Consider the following 17,166-nt stretch of genomic DNA (forward strand, 5'->3'; position numbering starts at 1 on the left):
ACAGGGAGCCAGTGTAGAGGTCTCAAATGCGGCAAATATGCGCCATCTGTGACCTATGGGTCAGAGGACCCGGCAGACCCATATAGAGACAGTTGGCATAATCTAGTTGGGAGGTGACCAAGGCATGGACCGTTATCCTATGGCTTTTTTCAGGCAGGAAATGTAAGAATTTCCTTATAGTTCTCATTTTCCAAGCTGCGGAAATGTGCCTGACTTGTGCCGTAAGGTTGAGCTTCTTCTCCCATCTCACTCCCAGGCTTGTGACCGAATCCTTGTGGCTGGGAGGGCATCCCAGCTCCAACGGCCACCAGAGGCACGGTGGCGGAGGCGATCCACGGTTAAAAAGATAGGACTTCGGTTTTATCTGCATTTAGCTTCAGATAATTTTTGTCCATCCAGCCTGCAATGTCCCTCAGGCAGTCTTTAAATCTGTCAAGGGCAGCTGCAGGGTGTGCCCTAAAGGAGAACACCAGCTGAGTGTCATCCGCTTAGGATACTGCTTTCACCCCTCTCGAAGAGATGAGGGTCGCCAACGGGGCTAGATAGATATCGAAGAGCAGTGGGCTGAGAGCTGAGCCCTGGGGCACCCAGCAGGGGAGATGTCTGACTGGAAAAAAAAAAAGGATTAGAAAGACGCGTTGACCGCGGATGAGGGTCTTTTTCTCATTGAACGACTTGGTGCATCAATCAGACATTCAATCCCCTCTGTGCAAACCCCAACATTGTCCTCATTGAGGAGGGACATAACGACTCTTGAAACTTATATATAAACCACTTTTCCTATGTGTCTCCGATATTAAATGTGTTTCAGTGAGGGGGTGCTAAAACTGTATTCTGCACTTTGTTGATTCACTCCCTCAGTGCAGGTTATGTTTGATCCTCAGCCCCATATCTGCGAGTGAGTCATAAACCACAACTGAACAGGCATGACTAGGGTCACACGCTATAAAGCATCACGTGATTTCCTATGATAACATCACAGTGACAGATGTCATATGATGTCATTTTTGGTGACACCATCGTTATGCTAGTTAGTTACTTTGAAACCTGACCTCTTTTTGGTCACAGAATCACGGCAAGTGTACAGAGCACACTTTTCCACTCATTTTCTTCCATGAGAGTAGCCTGCATCCCCAGAAGTTGAATAACGTTTGCAGCACTCTCACTGATGCCCAGCAGGTGGCGCTGTAAGAACAGGATTTGTTTCTCGCAGTCTGTTGCCTGCGTCCACGGGCTGCTCTACTTTGCTATCACGCCCTGCCCTGCGCACCAGTTATCACAGTAAAGTAAATGTCTATCTCCTCTCATTCTGTCCGGTAACCTCTCAGTCTCAATTTTTATCATTTTTCAAGATGATGACACGATCTTGGCCAAAGTCCACAATCTCTTTCCTGCTGTTAGACCCCTCTACTCTGACTCACATCGAGCCTCTTTCCGCCGTTTCCCATCAAAGTTCGCGCATTCTCCCTCTATGCGCCTCTCCAGTCCATGTACCAACAAAATCTCTTCTCTCCTCTTTCTCCCACATCCCAGCTCCCTCACACTAACAACATTCCCCAAACCTCCGTAGCTTACCAAGCCCCTCTCACCAGCTCCCCCGTCAATAGGCCCTCTTCATCTTATTTCCACCAAATTAACCTGTCCCCCATCATCCACCTCTTATCATGTTCCTATCCTGCCTCCCACCTCTCTCTCATACCACCCCTTCCACCTTTTCCTACACTCTCTAAGGGGCATATCAGCAAGGCGAGGTGCTAATTATAGCTAAGGGCACTCAGCGCTAGGATAATTATCGCCGGCTATCGCTGGATTCTATCGCGGAGATAGCGTGCTATCAGCAACACTTATCTCCAAAACGATAGAAATCCATGCGTTAGCTAGAAAACAGTGCGATTATCACTGGAAATCCAGTGCTAATCGCACTGCGACCGGTGATACCTTGCTGATAGGGCAAGGTGGATTTAGCCATGTAATCCACCTTCCATTGGATTACATTGCTAAGTCAGAAGAAAAGCAGGTGTAAGGAAAGTAGCGATAACCACGGTTAGCGCTACTTTTCGTATCGCTCTGCTTGTTAGCGTGAAGCTTGATAATTGGAGAAATGTCGGTTAGTGACATTTCTCCAGTTATTTTGGGGAGGAACGCCCACTTTGCATCTCATTAGAGATGCGAAGCTGAGCGTTCCGGAAATAAGCGCTAAGGCATGGATTCACGCGTCAGCGTGTCCATGCTAATAGGCCGATAAAATTATCGCCGCTTTTTGTCCGAAAACGGACGCTAAAGCAGCGATAATTCTATCACCTCGCCTTGCTGATATGCCCCCAAATTTCGACCAATCCCCCCTCTCCCACCCATTACCCTCTTGCTCCCTCTCGCCACCCCCGCACTTCCCCACCACCTGTCCCTCAACTGGGACCATTATGTTACTGTGCCCACTGGAGAAGACTGGGGTTACTGCGAAGCCGTACCACACACTGCGAGATGGCGGCACTTAGCTGGGTTACATCCTTCATGCTGCTGATCTTCAGGGAGGTTAGCGCCTCAGTGATGTTGCTGCGAATGGAGATCCGGTCTGCCTTGTCCCTGTCGCTGGAAGTTCCTCCAGACCCAACATTCTAGAACAGAGAAGTGACATTAAGGAATTCCCAGAAGAATCAATCCAAATCCCTTCAACATCCCTCTAATTGACAGTCAATGAAAAAGTTGGGTGTCTACAAACTGCGCAATAGGAACGAAGGAGCATGGAGGCACTCAATGTGTTCTCCTTCCGCCAGATGGCGAGAGGCATTGTCACATCTGAGCCCAGGGATTAGGGGCGGCTCCTCCATCAGGGCAGAGGAGCGTCGCCCCACTGCTTTCTCACAGTGTGAGAAGCAGAAACATAAAATGGTATTTTAAATACCCTTTTATGTTTCTGCTTACTGCGCTGTAAGAAAGCAGAATGGTATACCTGGTTGGGGGCGAGCGAGTGGGCGGGTCTGGGCTTGCCCAATGTTATGGGCCCTGACTGTTTGGCCGGCCCCAGAGGGCCGACCAAACCAATCATGCACACTCTGGATTTTCTCTATGTAGGCTGCATGCAGCCAACATAGAGAAAATGGCCTCCCTACAGGCACCAGGCTGGGCACCGGCCAAACCAATCACGACACTGCCATTGCAGCATTGTGATTGGCTTAGGGGGAGCAAGGGAGGATGCCTGCTTCCTGTTCCAGGAGCAGGAAAGCAGCAGGAAAATTGTTGCGGTACCGGCCAGGACCAGAGGCGGCACGGGACCCGGTAAGTGAAGTTTTTAAATTTAGTTTTTAAATCCCCACCTATAACCTCCCACCCAGGGGCAAACCCCCAAGCGATCCCCTCGCACCCATCCCACCCGCCCACCACCCACAAGTCATGCGAGCCGCGACTGATCGGAGGCTTTTCACAGTCAGAGGAGGACTGTACATGTGGTGCGCTCTCAGACTGCACGCTGCTGGATGCCGCACCCAGCACGTGTCTGGGCGTCGTCTATTCCTGAACCGCGCTGATGGTTCTGGTATAGTGATCTACTGGAGAGATGTTCCATGATGAGGTGGAGGCATTAGTCAGGAGAGGAGGCAGTGGAACAGCGCAGTCTCCCAGCAGGAAAACAGTGGTGTCTCTAGAGGGGGGCAGATGGGGCCTGCACCCCAGGTCAGTTTGTCTTGGGCCCCCTTGTGCCGCACCACTGCAGCTTCGGAATGTGCCAGGAGGTGACAGAAAATAAGTACTGCTCCTTGCCACACACAACTTGCCCAACTACTTTTCACTGCAAAACAATGTTGTTTCCTTATTATAGTAAGGGGGAGGGTAGGAGCACACTGCCCCACATCCCAGTGCCATTACCCCATTGCATCCTGGTTAGTGGAGTAGAGGATTTTGCTTTTGCATCAAACTTCATCATAATTTTTACCAAAGCTGGTGCAGTCATTGCAGTATCTCTAGACACGTGTTTCTGGATTATTCCATCATCAGTAGAGAATTATTCTGGGGTTGCTGGACATTTCCTCAGTTGAATACTACTACAGACATGCAGTAACTCCGAAGCTCGTCAGCTTGTAGGCTCACTAGAGCTTTTATAAATAGTAAAGGGGGTAGGAGCACACTGCCTCACATCCCATCATCATTACCCCTTTGCATCCTGGTAAGTGTAGTACAGGATTTCGCGCTCAAATTCCTCATACTTTTTACCATAACTGGTGCAGTCACTGCCGTATATCTAGACACGTGTTTCTGAACGGCGTCAGTGAACTCTATTGGAGGTTCAGAATCCTGTGATGTCAGTTCCTGGTTGAATCATATATAAAGGTGGCAATCACAAAAAGAAGATCTATCACAACGTGTTTGTTCCCAATTTTTCAACATGTTCATCACCCACCTCTTCATGTCTGTCCTTCGTTTATTGCTTCTTTCAGCTGGATTCCACTTGGAATCTTTTTGTGAATTTCCTGGCATGGTTCTTCTCTCTTCCTGATGTAAGGGGGATTTGGTGCCTGGCCTATCTTCTTCAACTTAAACCTCCATCTTCAATGAAGCATTATCAAGTGCAAAGGAGGTTTTAGCTTCTTTGGCAATCTAGGGCCCTCTTGTGGTGAAACTTGATACCTTTCACTTGTGCGATACAGAGCAGGCAGGCAAGATGCCTGCAGGGAGGAGCTGCTCTTTTCTGAGTCGATCAGGAAGGAAACTGAACAGACCTTCACCACGTTCTTGACAAGCATGTCCCATGGTGGTCCCCTTTCTCCCTCTCACGGTTTAAGTAGAGAGAGTCCCAGGAAGTGTTAATCAGCAGCCGTATTGAAAGGACATCAAGGGAACAGGTTACAAGATGTTTTGATCAAACCTGTCCTGAAACAGGACTATGATAACGGTGATTGAGAAAAGATGCTGGCATGCTGAGCAAAGGTTTGTTAGTTTGAATGCCAAAGGGTGTTTTTTATGATCTGGGTATTTATGCAATAAAAGGAGGTGGAATTTGAATTGCTGTATTTAAATTAGACTTTCCTCTAATGCACCGTCCTGTGCGCATGAGAGTGCTGCAAAATAGAAAACCAGATACAAAAATGATGGATATTGTGATTATAAAAGCACCTTGCGTTTCTCTCTTTTTTGCACTAAAATAAGTGGGCTGAGCAGAAGAGGATTAGTGCCGTCGGTTAGGACACATGACATTAATAACTGTAAAGGTCCATTGGAATAAAGCTATAGTTCGGATTTGTCAACAATATACATGCCTGTAGCATCATACATCTGGGCAGCTTGGCTGAAAACATGTAATTCGAGGAAGGGATCTGATTGGTTATGAAGCGAGCCTAGGGGTTTAAGTGAGGTTTTTTTTTTATTTAACATTAAAAAGGACATAACTAGCACATTTTAATATGGTATTGCATGGATACAACATTGTAAATTATGTATAGTGTGACTTATAAGTTGAAAGAATGAATATTTGACAGCTGCAGGTACCAGGATCAAGAGGGTCATCCTTTAAGGATGGGGAAGCTCACAACTCCAGAATTATTCTTAGCCTAGGAGAGAGCAGAGGGCACAGGCGAGAGCCAGGGACTGGGGCATCAACATCAACACCTGGGGGAGGGGTAGGTCTGCAGCCCTAGCAATTTGCCCTTGTTGGAACAGGTTCAATCCACTGATGATGAGAAGGGAGAACAAGATCGTCTCCGCGGTGTGGCCAGCCTCCCACTGCCCACCTTGTAGCATTAGGACCCTGATGACTACCATGGAGCAGGCAGCCTCCTAGTGGAAAGGGCAGACCGGAAACCATATACCCCAGCCGGGCCTGTGCAGCCATATGACTGACGGCACTTAGGAGAGCTGCTAAGAATGGGGTTCAATCTTGGTGACCTGAAACCAGAGGCTACAGCGTTGTACTCAGACTTAGTTGAAGACGTCCATTACAAAGGTCTGTGGATTATATGAGAAGGGTTAGAAACCAGCAGCCCTGGCATCATGCCCATACCTGGTTGAGGGCGCTGACGAGTGCCAGGGAGTACGGGATGACGTCCTGGGGGTTTCCTTGCTGTACCAGCCCCCAGAGCTCAGACTGGCTCTTGTTCTTCAGCCAGCCTGTGACCGTCTGGAATCCGGAGACAGGCGGCATGCGGACAGTCAGCGTTCTGCAAAGAGACAGAAAGGTATGCTATGACGCAGTATGACACTAGCATGACAGTGGTATGACACGTGTCGTGCTACCAATACGACACTGGATTACACCAAGGTGACACTGGTGTGGCACGACCAGTGTGACACAGTTATGTCATTGACATCGGTATGTCTCTAGTATCACAGCAGTATGATACCAATGTGACAGCGGAATGATATAGGTAAAACACCAGTATGACAGCTGTTGTGATATCAGTATGCTACAGTTTTGGAATTGCATGACATTAGTACAATACTGACACTGGTATCACACTAATAGTTACAACATCTTTTAGGTGAAGAAAAACTCTCCAGGGGCAGCCCAGGGTAAATCAAGGGTGATCTAAAAAAAATGAAATCTTGCTGAGAAGTGAACAAAAATATGGTAACAATTATTTATTTACACAGCCAAAAGGTTTTCCCTGGTTCAAAGGAGCATTAGCTCTCTAAAGAGAGGTGTAAACATTTTCCAAATATATATTTTTCTCAACTAACATCGAGGCCATATTTAACACTTCTCTGGAGAAACGTGTGTTCCACCACACTAAAGAAAGTCTTAAATACAGCTGTGCTAAAACATGCAGTAGACACCTGGTCATTGGCAAAAAAAATCAGAGACCCATTCAAAACAATATCAATTCCGAAGGTCTTACATAGATATCTACACACCCCTTCCCAATATGTTCCCAATTTGGGACATTCAAAAAAGGTATGTATATCATTGGCTTTGGGGAGCAAGCACCTAGGACATCTGTTCATATGGAACAATCCCACAGAGGTCTGTTGTTATGTCTGATTTTGCTGGCCCGAAGGGAAATCTGTCTTAAATGGAAAGACCCCCTCCCCCCGAAAGTTGAAGACTGGCTAAAGTCTGCACTGGCAATGGTTCGGCTAGAGATCATAAGATCCAGCCCCAGCCCCCCCCCCCACACTCTGGGCATCTTTTATACGTCTGGGTCAGGAATTGAGACTTTGTTGATTCTATTCTGTCGATTTTATGGGTCAATAAATACCATGGTCCTATGATTAACACCTAAATCCCGGATGATAAAAGGGGATTGGTTGGATAACCTAAACAAGTGCAGGCGGTTGGAGGGTGTCCCGCTATCAATGCAGACTGGATATGTCCTGCTAGCAGTTTATAGGTGAGATGAGGACAAAAAAAAAACAAAAAAAACCCCATGCAAATCAAGTCCCAAAGGACCCTCGTTGTTCCTGTGGGAGTGTAGGTCACTTTACGTTTTGTATGGGGTTGGAGAAGCTTGATGCAAACAAATGCATTTACAGTGGTGCTTCCTTCGAGACATCTAACAAGTAGGTCTTCGCCTGACCCACCGATGGATACTGCATTATTGGACAGAACAAACAATATCAGCACCTGGTGGATTCTAGTCTCAGAAGTGCTGGTTCTGCTGGTTCTCTTTCTGGCATTGGATACAGGGAACCATCCGGGATTCTCAGAGGCTACCAGCTGTGGGAGGAATCGAACCTGGATTAGTTTAGCTGAATTTTATCGGATCGCTCTTCATCGCTAAGACCAGGTTCCTTCTTTTCACCTCAACAATATAGGAGTGGGGTCTCCCAGAGGGTGTCTTTTTAATGCCCTTTGTATCCAGCACCTCGTTCAAGGTTTGAATCTGGTCCAATCTCCTGCTGATGACTTGCAGATCACTATAATGGATCGCTCCCCCAGCCAGTGTGACAATCTGCATTGACTCGTGGATGCGCAGCAGCTGTCTCAGATGAACTGGATTAATGCTGTCTGGGGCCAAGGCCTCAAGAGCATATGCATACCAGAGTAGTACTCTCATGTTTTAACCAAAGCATAAGCTTTGTAGGCACACTAAAAGTGAAAGATCTGCTGGTCATCTTGGACAAGAGGTTTTCCATGAAGTCTAAAGTAGATCAAGTCTCAAGAAATACATCTTCCAGCTTTCATGTTTGAGAAATGGGATCCATCCCATTCCCTCCTAGTTAAAATCTCTAGTCAAGACTGAATAACACTAACTGTTTATAACTAGGGCCCACCAAAAAATTCTTCTGAAGCACAAAGGCTTGGCCTGTGGAGGTAAGACATCTTTTAAACCAGGAGAGAGTGGGCAGAGTAAAATATGTTAAAGTCAGATTGAATTCATGAGCCTCAACCTACTGCAAAACGTGCCCTTCCTCATAGCACAAGAGTCATGAGGTCTTTGGACAAAGGGATGTTAAGCGCCCTGCATATGGCTTGTCTAGTGTTGTTTGTAGAAAGTTATCTGCTTATGCAATCCACCTCTTGAAAGGATCTGGAATCAATGTTCCCTCCCTGAATCTAAAGATGTGTTATGGACGCTTCTGTTTTAATAAGCTCCTCTCTTCGGTTACTTCTGGTTGCTGGTCACCCACTGGTACCTTAGCGCATACAGACGTTTCATGCAGGAGCCGCTATAAAGCATCAACCACATCATCAAGAAGAGGTTGTGTAATTCATCTAATAATCAGCGGTATCATTTCCTGTTGTATGTGGTGTACTTCCGCCACAGGAGTGTACGTCGCTTAGTACGCAGGCTTTCATTCAGATAGTATACATACAAACGGTGCTGAGAGTATATGAAGAGGGAACCACATGCTCAATATGGTCTACTTATTTATAGGTCTGGAACTACTACCATATAGAAAGCTGGTACTGTATGCTATGGTATTGCTGTTTGTATTGTGCATACTGCTATTCATGATAAAGACCACCATGGCACCTAAGCACAGCAGAGTCCAGCGCCCATTCCCTACGTGATGCATTATCATGGAATCTGCTTAGTCTGAAGCTCAGAATTTGCTCTTATAATCCAAGTCCTAAGACTTTTTCATAATTGTCTGTTGTTAGAGTTATATAGCGTCTCTTGGCTCAGCTCCCAATAAGACATCGGCTTATATTCTCTCTGGGTAACAAGTGCACACAACTGGAAACCTATTTGTGATCCGCAGGTCACATGTTTGTATCCCAGGAGTATATTTTCAGACCTTCATCTTTCTAATACCGATGCGGGGAGTGTCAATATATAAACAAGCACTGGAAAATCGAATAGGTCTGGTGTTTTCCATCAGCCTTTTGGCAATTCTTGTTTTGTCATGGTTTTTGCAAACCTTTACCTGCCAGGTGTTCATCAATCTAAAAAAAACTGACCAAAGGCAAAAAAGCTTTGGTCTCAAAAAAGCACACATTACCATAGTACTCCCTGGCACTGAAGGGAAATAATTTGTGTGTGGATGTGCTCATTGTAAAAGGGTGCATGCCGTAACTCAGAGGGAAGAAAGGAAAAAAAAGGGAAGAAAGAAAGGGAAAGAAACAAGTATAAGAAACAAGGACAGAAATAAGGGAAGATGTAAAGAAAGGGGGAAGAAAGAATGGCAGAAAGGGAGAAGGTAAGATGGAAAAAAAGATGGAAAGAAAGAAGGAAAGAAAGAAAGAAAGAAAAGAAAGAAGAAGAAAAAAGAATAAAGCAAGAAAGAGGGAAAGAAGGTAAGAAAGATGAAAAAAAGAAGGAATGAACAAGGGAAAGAAGGAAAGAAAGATGAAAAGAAAGAAGGCAAGAGGGTAAAAAGAAAGGAAAGAATGAAGGAACGATGGAAAGAAAGAAAGATGGAAAGAAAGAAAGAAAAAAGGAAAGAAAGAAAGGAAGACGGAAAGAAAGAAACAACAAAATAAAGAAATAAAGAAACAAAGGAAAAATAAGGAAAGAAAGAAAGTAAGAAAGAAAGAAGGAAAATGAAAAGAAGGAAGAAAAGCTGGCAAGAGAGAAAGAATGCAAGAAACAAAGAAACAAAGAAGGACAAAGTAAAGAAAGAAAAAACAAAGTAGGGAGAAGCACTTTTTTTTTTTTTTTAAGTGTTACAAGTGCTGCAAATTAAACACGATAAAGGCTAATGTTCTTTCTGGGAAACAAATTAAACACGATAAAGGCTGATTTTCTTCCTGGGCAATGTTTATTTAAAAATAATTAGTGAAATTGAGTCCAGAATAAATGTGTTTTAAGGAACTGTCCGCTTATGAATTCACATATATAATATTGAAGCTTTCGATTTGTGTACTGCAGACCTGCACAATATCACAAGCCAATTGTGTAATATCAGGACCTTTTCCTAATCCGTTTCAAATATAGCGGTCACTACACCACAGTGGATTTTAGGGGACCTTTCGATGTCCCCATATAAAAAGTAGTAACACTGTTTTGCAACAGAACAAAGAAATTATACTCAGATGAGGCCTACATTACGTTTGTGGTACACCTCAGGTTTATATATCACAGCATGAACGCACACAGTTTAGCTGCAAATGAGGTTCATAGGGGCTTCAGTACCTGTGAGAAATGAAAGCATTTTTTCTTCCTCTTCCAATGATTGCACCATTCAATTTGTGATTTGAGCAGCAGGCAGGGAGGGGAGTACTGGAGCAATGCATTACGTCTAATTACTGAGGTGTATAGTAAAATGAGAATAACTTAATATAGAAGAGTTTCAAATGGACACAATCTGTTATGCTGTGAAATATCAGCAGTAAGATAAACAAAGGACACTTTAAAGGAATTTACAACAGTCCTGGCAGGAGCCAGGAACTGATAAAGTGTGGAATGAGGCCTGTGCTAACATCTGGTAGGAGGGGCCTGCCTTCCGCTCAGACTCTGAACACAAAGGCAACACTAAAGTACTTATAAATTAAAAACAAAAACACTGGCACAGAAGGAAACTACCTTAGTTGAGGATGTGCTCATTGGGAAAGTGCAAAATGCTGTCATTAGAAGTGAAGTTAACCAGTTGCTTAACTAGGCTGACCTGTTGCCCCATGATGTATGCTGTAGAGGGTGAAAGCAAAATGTGAATGACACAACAACAGACAAATGGATGAAGAGGAATGGCAGAAAGCCCATAGAAGCAAATATATTAAACATATAATTTTACTCAAATCGAAGGTCTTGGCTGATGTCAGACCTAAAAAGGTCCACGTATCTGCAGTGGATAAAAACGCTTAAAAAATAGTACGTTGATAATATTATTGTTCCATTGTTGTCATCCTTTTTTGTCATCCTTATTATTATTTATTAATCTCTTAAAAATGATGTTATTTGTAGCTTATTTAATGCGCAAACAAAATACATAACACATCTCTTCGCTCCACACACCGGAACTTTTCACTGTAAATACAAATCCTGCCATTGGATTTGCAGCGCTTGTTCACAAATGTGACGATTAGAGTTTGGGTTGCTGTTAGATTTACAATGGCACATGCTAATCTGACGGATGCTGGTTATTAGTTGTAAATTCTTTAGAAGGTGTGTGTTCTTTACCGTTTGAGTTAGCTGTGCTGAAAGCAACAATGGCTGCTATTACACCTGGGATAGAGAATGTATAAATATTACAGAAATAAGATCGTTTGTGTTCCAAAATAAAAGTACCCGAATTTACAGATTGTTCATCTTTCCTCACAATATGAATTTAGATGGCCTTTTTTCCCTATGTTTCATCCTCTGCTCAATCCCTGGTTTCTCTCATTGACCCCACTCAATCTTTCATTAACCTTACCAAGACAGGGGCGCAAACAGCTACGGTTCCAACTTACATTACAGTCCCAAATCCATCCCTTCTGGGACCCTCTGGTCCACCTACCAGTGCCTCGTCTTGTCACTCATCAATGGAGCCCATGCACTACTCACTGAACTCTCAAAGACCTTATTCACCATCATCAACGCTGTTCTTGCCACAGAATCAAAGAGCGTCTGCGTGCACCTTTCCTACCTTGAAAGAACTGCCTTTGCTCCCTCTCCTTGCCAGAATCCACTTCACAGTTTGTTGTGCGATTTATAAGGCACCGCGTTTAAGTAAACTTGGCTACCTTCCCCCTAAACCCAGCCTTTCTGGTGCTGCTTTGCACATGCTTCTAGGACAATTATGGTCACAATAGAAATTCAATAAACTTAGAAAGAACATACACACACATACACACATACACAGTAAGTCTGTTTCTGCATGCCGGCAAGACTCTGAAATGACGCCTCTTGCACTCTTACTTGCTTCTCAAGTGGTGAAATTGGCATGGTGTCAAAACCCACCTCTTCACAATTGTCTTACCAACTGAGACTGTTGATTATCTAACCACCTAACAATACCATTTTACAGTGTTTCTGCTTTATTTATACGTGTTTATTGACCCGAGTTCTCACTTTAAACGTACCTCAATGTCTCTCTAAACTCACATGTTGGCTATGAATCCTTTAGCTATGTGCAGCCATCTACTGTCCTCTGGGACTTGGTTCACCCTTTACTGATACCCCCAGTGTAAGAAATGGGGTTATTGGTTGCGGGGGTGGAAGACCCACTCAAGCAACAACCACACTCCTTGTCAGGGTCAACGTCAAAAAGTCACTAAATTAACCTGTGCTTAACACTAGATTAGCTTGTGAGGCTTAACTCAAAGGCAATGCGTAAAGTATTTGCAAACAGTACTAAAGTGAAAACACAACATAAAAAAAAATCCCGAACTAATTTAGAAAAAAAGTACTTTTATAGAGAAAATAATAAAAGAATGAAAAAAATCCAATGAATAGAAGTGGAGAAATTCAATTTGAAAGATTTTAGTAAAAATGGGACCTAAATGCACAATGTGCCACTCGCGGACATCTGGTGGTGCTACACCTGATGAAAGTTACAAGCTCAGGACAAATGCGATGGAGCATGGATCAGATACAGGGACAAGGTCAGTCCAGCTAAAAAGTTACCTTCTAAGTTCTTCTTGAAGAGTTCCGTTTGCAGAGAAAGAAGCTGCAAGAAGGAGGCTGAGCATCATGGACAGTCATCGCAGTAGCCCGAAGAGAAGAGTTTTGGCACGAACAGGCCTATTCATGGTTGCAAGGAGCCCAAACTTCAGGATTTTCACTTTTTCTTCTTTGAATGAGCACTCACTGATGCCAACCAAGGATTCAGGACCTGGTGGGCACCTCTTGGGGGTGAGGACTCAATCCAGCAGAAGCCAGCAGCAAGGCTCAATTATGTCCAGTTACAGCAAGTCAGCTGAACGGTTACAAGGGGTCCACTGAAGCTTGTTGTGTCCCTGTAGTTTACTCTATGTAGCCTTAAGAGAAGGCAAGCAGGTCCAATCTTCCTTGTTCGTTGAAGTATAGAATGGCAGTAATTCAAGCAGCAGGGCAGTCCCTCTTCTGCACCTCCACAGGTCCAGTAGTGTTCTGATGAGTGGCTCTGGAGATCCAGCATTTATAACTGGTGCCAGCTTTTGCTTGGGATGACTCCCTGTCCTACCCCTACAACTGGGTCTGGAAAGTTCTTCCCCTGCCCCTGATCAAGGCTCCAAATTGTCTGGGGTAGCAAAAGGCTGGGCAGGCCTGGTGTCTGGTTCCTTTGTGTAAGCTATAGGCAAGGCCATTTCAAGTGCACTTGAGGCTGGATACAGTACTTCCTCAGTCAACTGTGAGAAAGTGCCATCTTTCTTGCATGGTATGCCCCCACTTTTTGCTGAATTGCTGAATGTACTTTGACTGAGTGCGCCCTGGACTCCTGCCAATCAGGTGCCCAGGGCCTATGTTCCTTCCCTAAAACCTAAAACCCAAATTGGCAAACCCTGGCCACCTGTCAGCCCCTGGTAAATGGTACCCTAGGTACCCAGGGCCTTGTGACCAGGGAAGGTCTCTAAGGGCTGCAGCACTTATTGTGCCACCCTTAGAGGCCCTGTACCCTGACACAAACACACTGCCCGTGCAGGCTGAGTGTCTGGGTACAAGACAAAACAAAGAGTCGACATGGCACACATCCCTGTGTGCCATGCCCACAACCTACACTGCCCTGGCATACATCAGCCACCCCTCTAGCTGGGTACCCTATGCCAGTGGTGTGGGCACAGGAGCATGAGCCCTGTGCCCCTACAGTACCCAGGTCCATTCCTGGGCACTGTAAGTGCAGTGCTGCCATTTAAGAGTATATGGTGCTGGGAGCTCGTCAAAACACGAACTCCACAGCCCCATAATGGCAACACTGAAGACTAAGAAGTTTGGTATCAAACTTCTCAGCACATTAAACCTTGACTGATGCCAGTGTGGGATTTAATGTACAAAGCACTACAGAGGGCATCTTAGAGATGCCCCCTGAAACCTAACCTACAATCCACGTCTTGTCTGAGAGGCTGCCTAGGCTGCCACACAGCAGACATGTTGCTGGACCCCCGCTCTCCTGGGCTGCAACGATGCACATCCTGGGCGAGGTGCTAGGTCTCCTCCCCCAGGATGGGCAGGGGAAGCTTCAAAGGCATGCTGCCTTTGTGAGCTTCTCCAGGCCACTTGCTGTACTCAGCAACTGGCCCCCACCGGTTCTGACCCCCACTCTGGTGGGAAGACTGGCCGGAAACTCCAAGTAAGGCAAGGGGATGTGCCAGCCCTGCCAAACCCACCCCTCAGGTGGGGGAGGCAAGGTGAAGCACATCTCCAGGCCCTCGCCATCTTGAAGATGGGGAGCCCTACCCAATCAGGACTAGGCCACTGCCCCCCTCCCACAGGAGAGTGGCAGGATAGGGGGTGTACCCACCCCAGGACAGGGACCCAGTGGTCCCTGCCCTTTACCTACCTGTAACACCCCTAAATTTAGTATTTAGGGGCACCCTGAACCTTCTTTCCTCAGATTCCAGATTCTAAACTAGCAAAGAAGAACAAGAAGAAAGAAGACCTGCCGTGCAGCTGCTAAGAAGAGGAAGACACCAACTGCTTTGGCCCCAGCCCTACCGGCCTGTCAACCCTCGAACCTGCTTCTGCTGAATCTCGGCACCTCCTGTGGCCAGCAACCTCACAAACCCCGGAGGACCTGGCTACCTTGTGACTCTGAGCACCTGGGACTCCCACGAGCAGTGTCTCTGCTCAAAGCAAGTTTCTAACCCCTGGCATCAGCCCGGAACCGCAAACCCTGCACACTCTGTACCTGCCAAGCCTGGCCTGTGCCGGAGTGGACAAAGACCCCGAGGCCGTCCCCCCGGCGACTGTGACCCTGAATCTGGCACACAAGGACCCACCTCGACGATCCTGACAACGCCTGCATCCTCAGAAACAGGGACCCCCCCCAACCGCGATCAACAGAGGGTAAGATTTCCCGACATCAAAAGGCACCTCTGCACCCGGTGCCCCGCGGCCCCCTGTGCCCGACTCCTGGGTACCTACCTATCCTCCAACTACCCAACTTACCTCTCGAAGTGGTGGTGGCACCTGAAGAATCTTCGTCCCCGAGCTTGCAGCCTTTGTCCGTCCTTGAGCTTTCCCATTGAAATCCATTGAGCGCCCGAAGGCTCAAAAGCAACCGGCACCCAGCCGCCCGAGTGGCCCTGGCAGTGCAACTTCTACTCCTACCTACTTCCCCATTTGCCCTGGGGAAAGTGACCAGGAGCCCAGTTCCCACAGCCGCGTGGCCTGCTAGTCAGCAGCCACCAACCAAGGCCCCCCTGCCTCCCATAGGATAACATTGGGCCTAACTCACTCTGCACCCGGCTGCCCCTGTGCCGCTGAAGGTGTAACAACTGTACTTACCTGACCCTGGGAGACTCCTGAGTCTATGCCCAGAGCCCTAACTCTGCCAGTCGAGTACTTACCCAAAAGCCGATAACTCACTTTTCTTCCATAGGGTAACATTGACTGGCTTCTTCTGAAATTTCTTCTGTGTGGAGTTTCTAAACTTTAAAATATTCACCTAAATCAACCGAGTCATGAAAACGGAAATACTCACCTGCTATTAGGAGAGATCCCTGCTGAGCTGGATCTTGGTGCCCAGCACTGACCCTGAAAAGTACTTACAACCGTACTTACCACTAACTCAATTTTCTCCCTTAGGAAATCATTGATTGTTTTTCTGTGAAATTTCTTCTAAGTGTCAATTTTTGCAAACTACAAATATTCTTTAAAAATCGCACCAACTGTGAAAATGCAATGAATTACCTGTTTTAGATAGATGTCCCAGTACTGAGCCTAGGAGCCCAGCACTGGATTACAAAAGTAACGAAAACATACTTTACCCGTAACTTGAATTTTCTTCCATAGGAAACCATTGTCTGTTTTTCTGTGAAATTTCTTGTGAATTTTGCAAACTTATAAATGTTCCTTTAAAATCGCCTGTGTAACTTAAACGCAGTTTCTCAACTGCTTACAGGTGGTGCACTAGTGCTGGATCTAGGATCCAACACTGACCTAGATTAAGTAACCATAACCCCACTTACCTGCTAAGTGAATTTCCTTCCATAGGATAACATTGGTAATTTGATTAGAAAAAGTTTCTAAGTGTCAACTTTTAAAATAGCTAAATATTGCTTAAAAATCACAACAGTAACTAAAACGAATTTACTCACTTGTTTCCAAGATCTGTCCCAGGACTGAATCTAGGATCCAGTCCTGGAGTTAGAAAAGTAATCCTGAAAGTAATCAATTGTACATAACTTACAATTCCAATTGAGCTCAATGTATTATTGTGTTACCTATTGCAACAAAACTGTAAGTATTATCTGCAAAAGTCAATTACCTATTGCAAAGTATTTAACTAAAACATCTCATTCTGAGAAAGTATATTTTGATACCTATTGTTGGTTCTAAAATAAAACAACCATATATTTTTTATATAAACCATTGGCCTAGAGTTCAGTTCTTGAGTTCTGACTGAGCGTGAACAGCAAATGCTTTACACTGTCCTCTGATACTGCCTTACTGCTTGACCAAGCTACCACTTTAGAGAGTAAGGTTATATCCAACTTTAGCCTCTGCCAAACCTCTGGGGACTGTGGACTCTGTACACACTGTACCTATTTGGGAACAGTATATACAGAGCCACTTTCTCACATTCATCCTATCAGGATGCTCATCTTATCCACTTCCAAGCTCCTTTTGTGTCACTGTATGAAGCAATACACAAACCCAACAGCAGAGCCATTCACAGTCATATGACCCAGGACACTAGTAGAAAGGCATGGTTGATTGGGACAAGAAAATAACA

General features: G+C 45.5%; 1 protein-coding gene across 2 annotated transcripts in view; it reads right to left on the reverse strand.

Annotated features, from left to right (window-relative positions):
- LOC146810138 (polycystin-1-like) overlaps positions 1–17,166 on the reverse strand; it is a 545,091-nt gene that overhangs the window by 265,754 nt on the left and 262,171 nt on the right. For both annotated transcript variants that reach the window (XR_014966550.1, XM_085617085.1), the window contains exons 21-22: positions 5,990–6,146; positions 2,469–2,615 (exon numbers count right to left, since the gene is read on the reverse strand). Coding sequence is in view for 1 of the 2 variants with exons in the window: in XM_085617085.1 (XP_085473211.1) it covers positions 2,469–2,615; positions 5,990–6,146 (304 nt within the window). In the remaining variant the exon portion in view is untranslated. The remainder of the gene's footprint in view (positions 1–2,468; positions 2,616–5,989; positions 6,147–17,166) is intronic.

This window comes from Triturus cristatus, chromosome 7 (assembly GCF_964204655.1).
Source record: "Triturus cristatus chromosome 7, aTriCri1.1, whole genome shotgun sequence".
NCBI classification, from domain to species: Eukaryota; Metazoa; Chordata; class Amphibia; order Caudata; family Salamandridae; genus Triturus; species Triturus cristatus.